The following is a 6,829-nucleotide window of genomic DNA, read 5'->3' on the forward strand; positions in this document are numbered from 1 at the left end:
ATAAATTTAGTTGTTGGATTATGACATATATTTTGACTTAGTTCATTATTTTAGCTTATATATTTTGACAAAACTGATTAAGTTAACCTAGGTCTAACATTATCATATTTATGTATTTTGGCTTAAACTTCAAATATTATATATATATTTCTAGTTTCAAGCATTTTATTAATTAAATTTAAATTATTCATATGTTTACAATACAATTGTAATTGAAATTATAATTATAATTAAAAAACATTTCCAGTGAATTACCGATGAAATATATAATCTTGGTCCGACGGTAAAGCTAATATAACAACTCAACAAAAAGGTTACCGATAGAAATCTGTCAGTAATTCCTCGACAAACTATCACCAGTTCATAGATTATGTCAGCAATTTAGCGATGGGTTATGGTCGTAAAGACCGATCGTAACTTTTAGCGACTGATTTTGCGATCAGATATCTGGTCGCAAACTTTGCGATCGATAATAAAAACAGGTTGCTGATTATTTGCAACAGGTAATATAGCGACCGAATTTATTCCATCGCTAACTAACCGAAATCGCTCGCTAAACCGTTTTAGCGACCGAATATTCGATCGCCAACTCACTGATTTCTTGTAGTGTTGTCACAATTCACTCAACCCTAGATTGGATAGCAAATTAACTTATTAATTTCTATCTATTAACGTATTCCAAATTAATCCAACTAAATGTATAACGGAATGATTGTACCAAAACCAATAAGGTAAGGAATGCCCTATTCCCCTAAAGCCATAAAGAGTTAAGTTGATTTGACCTTTTACCTTTCAGTGCAAGTATAATTTGATCCTTCATCAGCTATATCCAAACGGATCGTGGTCATAGAATCTATAAACACGTTTATTTACTTGTCCAAGTCGAGTTGTTCAACTAGATAAATCACATGAATATACTATTTCAACCTTTAATCTATCACCTTGCAAGAATTTAAAACAATTCTTCCATAAGTGGCATAGGACATATCTCCCATCTCACGAGACTGGTGAATGATTAGTCTATCATTTAACTATCTTGCGCTTATTTCATGTGATTCACAATTACTATCCAATGCATACATAGTGATATCGAATCGTGCTCGATAATAACATGAAAACATCACACTAGATAATTTAGAATTATAATGATGATTATTTAAGTCTAAGGATTAATTATACCTATTATCACTTATGAGATGATCATGTGACATTAGTTAGATTCATTCATTATAATATCTCATGTCGAGTCCCCAATGACAAGGTATATTCATGTAACCATCTAGATATGCATGTATATATATCTTTGAGATCATCTGCCTATTCATAAATAGGAAACATTGTTACATGCAAGCCTCTACAACATCATATCAATCTTATAACATGATGTTTGACTTGAGTTATTTAAGTTTATTATCAATTAAGTTATAGACATAAAACATGTCTCACTTCATCTTGTATGAACACTTTATGCTTTTGTTTAATTCTATTTAGGCTTAATACATCATTTGCCCCTTAAACTTGTCAAAAAAGCTTGATTGGCCCTCTGAACTTTCAAAGTGTTCCGATAGCTCCCTGAACTTGTATAAAATGTTCATTTAGCCCCCTGAACTTGCGTAAAATGTAATCAATTGATCACTCGGTCGTAAAAAAAGTAAATGAAATGCGGAAGATGTATTCCACGATTCTTAAAATGTTATTACATAATTAAAAAATAGATTAGAAAGGAAGTTATTGCTTGCTCAACTAACTTGTCTTCTCTAATATTAGAATCGTATACTCCGATTTTGGTCGTTTTACTTTTTTTAAGACTCGTGGAATACATCTTCCGCATTTACCTTACTTTTTTACGACCAAGTGATCAATTGATTACATTTTACGTAAGTTCAATGGGCTAACTGAACATTCTATGCAAGTTCAGGGGGCTATCGGAACACTTTAAAAGTTCAGGGGGCCAATCAAGCTTTTTGGACAAGTTCAGGGAGCAAATGATGTATTAAGCCTTCTATTTATTTATATGATAAAAGACACAATGACCATTTAATAATTTAAACACAACTATATATATAATAAATAAAATAAAAGTCAATGAACATTTCATTAATAAAAATATCCTAAAACAATTGCCTTTAGGATACTATTACAACAATTTGTAGATGAAATTCTAGTGAATAGTCTATTTCTTGGTGCATCTTTATATACATTTATAGTATGAATATTCTAGAGTCTTCTTCTTGGTAGTCTTGGTACATTATTAGTGTCATTTCCATCTTAAAAATTACCAGCAACACTAAAGGATTGACTTGTTTGTATAGCGTGCGTTTGAGGTTGACTAAATGTTGAATTTGTTTGCCTTGAACCATATAGTGATGAATAACCTCTTAGAAAGGAAAATGTAAAGAATATAGGTAATTGGACATAATACTAACACTTACATCCATCATTTAGGGTATCGTGGTAGGTGTTGTAGTTGGCCTTAGAGCAATAGAAGTTGTATTTGTGGTGGCTCTAGGTCTATTTGGCTAAAAGGTAGTCAATAAACATATCAGTCATATAATTACAAAGAATTCAAACGATGCATATCGATTTTACATGTGGAGTACTTGAACGTGTGCTTTGAGATGTGCATGTCCTCTTATTGTGGCCTTTCCCTCTATAGCTCCTACATGTTATATACATGCCCATTATCTTTCAACTCTTATGGTTCCTTTCTTCTTGCCTTCTATTTTCCATCATTACTCAGCTCTTTTAGTTACTTCTATCTTGATATTTTTTAAACAACATGCATTCTCTTTTCATGTGGCTTATCCCGTCATAATGATAATATTCTAGGTCCTTTCTTGTCTTAGACCTCCATTTATATCCATCTATTGACTTTTGTTTTTTTACTTGTCTCGCCTATGTAATTTTCGATTGTTAATTCTTCCATAACACTTTGAGACGAGGGCTTCTGATTGGACACCTTGTTCTTTCCTCATTGATTCTTTATTGAACATACTATATAAGTAATACAAAAAGATGTAGCATTACCAATTAAGTATGTGACTTAAGGTAGTGTCAGATATTAATATGAATTGAATCTTAACTAAAAGTTTAAACTGATAATTAAGGTGCAATTCATATTAATATATGAGAGTTAGAAATTTCGAGTTTGAGTCCTAATATATATATTAAAACTTCAATTAAAAGAGAATACATCTAAAACGTGCATGACGAGTCTCGATATGAGCAATCAAATATATTATTAGCATTAGCTGTGGGCTTTTTGAAGATATGGGCTATGAATAAGCCCAATAACGCAGTAGTAGATTAGCCCAGTGCCGGTCTTCCACTGTTTACACTTACCTCCTTCGTTTTCCAACCCTTTTCTCTCTCTACTTGAAAGCGGCTCGCTACTCTTTAATCCTTTAACCCTACACACCCCGGAGCTCATACTGGCCGGCCTTCGGTGGCGCCGGCATGAAATGTTCCGTTCCTCTTTTACTTTGCCTGGCTTGCACTGAATCTATGTCTTCGAATTCAACACAAAATGCCAAAATCTGACCCTCTTCATGAGACTGTCCCTGCTTTAGATTCCACTGATGGCGCGGGGCTGCTGATGATCCCATTATCATTGAAGATCCGATCTTTCAGGGTTCGAGCCTCTACCATCGCCATTGCCTATTTTCACTCTCAAGCTCAAGGAGGATTTCGCTCCATCCCTGATAGAGAATATTCCCAGGCTTCGTTCGTTAAACTTGTCGCAACCATTTTTGTCCGTTCACCCTCGTTGGATGAAACTTGTATGGTGTTTTTGCGTGATAAGGTGAACTCTTTGATTGCATTCGAGGTAATTAAGCGGTTTAACGACCCAATTTTAGGTTTAAAGTTCTTGGAGTTCAGTAAATTGAATTTGAGTGTCACTCATTCTTTTTCAAGTTACGATTTGCTTCTGAGGTCTTTATGTGAATTGGGTCTCCATGATTTAGCAGAATTGGCTTTTGATTTCATGAAGAGTGATGGACATTTGCCGGATTATACACTTTTAGGTTTGGTGATAAATTGTTTTGTGAAAGCAGGCAAAATTGATCTGGTCAAGAAAGTTTTAGCTCAAGTTCAAGGCGTCGTTTGGATTAGTTGGAGTGTGTATAATAATTTTTTGAATGAACTGGTTAGACAGAATAAGGTAACTGAAGCTATTTGTTTGGTTAAAGAATATTTAGCATTGCAGTCTCCTCCCAGTACTTGGACCTTCAATATCCTCATTAAAGGTCTCTGCAGATCAGGGGAAGTTGATAAGGCTTTTGTATTGTTCAATGATATGGGAAACTTTGGTTGTTTACCTGATATTTTTACATATAACACTCTTATAAGTGGATTATGTAGGAGTAATGAGTTAGATAGGGGGTGTGACTTGTTCGAGAGAGTTAAATCTAGTGGCTATTGTACACCGGATGTTGTAACTTATACAGGTCTTATATCTGGGTTTTGTAAGCTAGGTAAGATGGAGGAAGCCTCTGTTCTTTTCAGGGAGATGGTTACGTCGAGGATTATGCCCACTGTAATCACTTTTAATGTTCTTATTGATGGGTTTGGGAAAATAGGTGACATGGTGAAAGCAGATTTTTGGCATAAAAAGATGGAATCTTTTAATTGTCTACCTGATGTAGTTACCTTCTCTTCATTGATTGATGGTTATTGTCGAAGCGGAGAGGTTAACCTAAGTTTGAAGGTATGGGATACGATGAGAGCAAGACACGTGGCACCAAATGCTTATACATATTCGATTCTTATTAATGCGCTATGCAAGGAGAATAGACTTCATGAAGCTCGTGATTTTTTGACGCAATTGAACTATAGTAATGTGATTCCTAAGCCATTTATGTACAACCCTGTGATTGATGGGTTCTGCAAGGCTGGGAATCTAGATGAGGCAAATGCAATTGTAGCACAAATGAAGCAGAAGAGATGCCTTCCTGATAAATTGACGTTTACCATTCTGATTATCGGCCATTGCATGAAAGGTAGAATGGTTGAAGCAATTGATATTTTCAATAAGATGTTAGGAGTTGGTTGTACTCCGGATAAAATTACTATTCGTCAATTGGTATCTCACCTTCTGAAGGCCGGGATGCCAACTGAAGCCTTTCGGATTGCGAAAGCGATGCCAGAGTACCTTCAATTGGGAGTTTCGTCTTTTAGAAAAGCTATTCCATTGAGAATGAAGATGGACATACCAGTGGCTGCTTGAAACAACAGTTTTGCACAATTGAAATCCGCTTATTGGACCCATTGAATAAGCAGGGTCTGCACATCATATTAATCTCCAACTTGTAGCATACCAGACAGTTTTGAACAGTAAGTGTTTTGTATCTTTTATGCACTTGAGCATACTTCATAACTGGTGGTGCCACCATTGAATTCGGATGCATGTATTCTTGCTTTTGCAAGTCACTTTCATGTTCCGTTTTTGTTCGCAACTCCGAACCAAGTTATGGCTTGGTTATTATTTTTTCTCTTACTAAGTTTGCACATAATATTTTTCTGAATATCTTATACTTGGTGCTTTTGTTGTGGTTAAATAGCATATATACGCATAATGTTGAGTATGTTCGATTCAGTTGGTTGTTATTTGTCTTTGGATGTTTCCTATGATTTTAGCACATTAACAAAAATAACTTAGGAAGATTTGATTTCCCTTTGCATTGATAGGGAAAAACTAGGATTTACTTTTGCTGATTCTGATGTACTCGTAAAATTCGGTGCTGAATTACTGAAGTAGTAGGAAATAGGAATGATGTATCAAAAGAAAACGAAGGAAACATCAAAGAGGAAAAAAGAAAAGTGAGAAGCTAACATTTCTCTGAATCTGGCACTCTCCCTAAAGGAGAACCGAATAGTTCATAGATCATTTAATAGTTATAGGCATGCCATTGCCAACAAAGAAAGGGTTATGGTAATCACTCGGACCAAATACCACGAAGATGTGCGAAATGCTCATTCACTGCTGCAAACAACTTGGGGATCAAAGTCGCAACATGTCCACCACATAGAAACCTACCAAGGACTGCCAGAGGCTGTGGAAGCCGTGAAGAGGGCAACGTCTCGAAGATTTTGTTGTTTGTTGTCTGCTCCTGGATTCTGATGCTTACAAACAGGTAGAATGTTTGAACTAGATGCTGAATTTACTTGTTAAAATGTTGATTCTGTTCCGTCACAGTTGCATGTTGTTGCCTCCAAGTTTGTCTATTTTACAAGTGTTTCTTGAGTGTCATGAAATTGATATGGTATTTGTCTTGCAATTTTCAAATTGAGGTTGCAACTAACTTTAATCTTTCTAGATTCAGGTTTGTACCAGTTCAGTTCAGTTCCCACCAAATATACGGCCATGGAGTTTCACAAGAAAATAAAATTTGAACTTAGAGGGCAGATTGCCATTGTGATGCAAAGAGGCCAGGGATTTTTCTGATAAATAATGAAATGAAGTGGAAAATGTGTATATATTTTTAGTTTTAGAATTTTAAATTTATAGGCTTTCTGCAGTTATTTTATTTTATTTTATTTAATGATCTTTCAATACAAAAATAAAATTGAGATTTAGATTTTTAAAGAACTTGTCAATAGTTAGTTACAGTAAAATGGGTTAATTGAAGTTTGATAGCATAGCTACTTCGATGTCAATGAAAAGGATAAAAAAAAGGGATGGTGTTTTAGCTTGCCCCTAATACGTACATACTAGTATTCTTTAACCCATAACTTTATTTTTACCTTTTTTTTTTTTTTTTTTTGAAGATTTTGAAGAGAACAAATCAATGAATTAATCAATACTCAAACCATTGTTACAAAGAATAGG

The 6,829-nt window shown here is 34.6% G+C and overlaps 1 protein-coding gene across 5 annotated transcripts; it reads left to right on the plus strand.

Annotated features, from left to right (window-relative positions):
- The first annotated feature begins 3,332 nt into the window (after nucleotides 1–3,332).
- Nucleotides 3,333–6,597, plus strand: LOC136205997 (pentatricopeptide repeat-containing protein At2g06000). 5 transcript variants are annotated; one of them, XR_010676165.1, is made up of 3 exons: nucleotides 3,333–5,334; nucleotides 5,689–6,134; nucleotides 6,318–6,597. XR_010676165.1 is itself a non-coding variant. In XM_065996890.1 (1 exon), exon 1 carries the CDS (start codon nucleotides 3,527–3,529, stop codon nucleotides 5,225–5,227), a length of 1,701 nt encoding a protein of 566 aa, XP_065852962.1. In that variant the 5' UTR covers nucleotides 3,333–3,526; the 3' UTR covers nucleotides 5,228–5,605. The 5 variants fall into 5 exon arrangements, 1 of the variants encoding a protein (XP_065852962.1); XR_010676166.1 differs by having other exon boundaries at nucleotides 6,324–6,597; XR_010676164.1 differs by lacking the exon at nucleotides 5,689–6,134 and having other exon boundaries at nucleotides 6,318–6,594.
- Nucleotides 6,598–6,829: the final 232 nt, after the last annotated feature.

This window comes from Euphorbia lathyris, chromosome 9 (assembly GCF_963576675.1).
Source record: "Euphorbia lathyris chromosome 9, ddEupLath1.1, whole genome shotgun sequence".
In the NCBI taxonomy this organism is placed as follows: domain Eukaryota; kingdom Viridiplantae; phylum Streptophyta; class Magnoliopsida; order Malpighiales; family Euphorbiaceae; genus Euphorbia; species Euphorbia lathyris.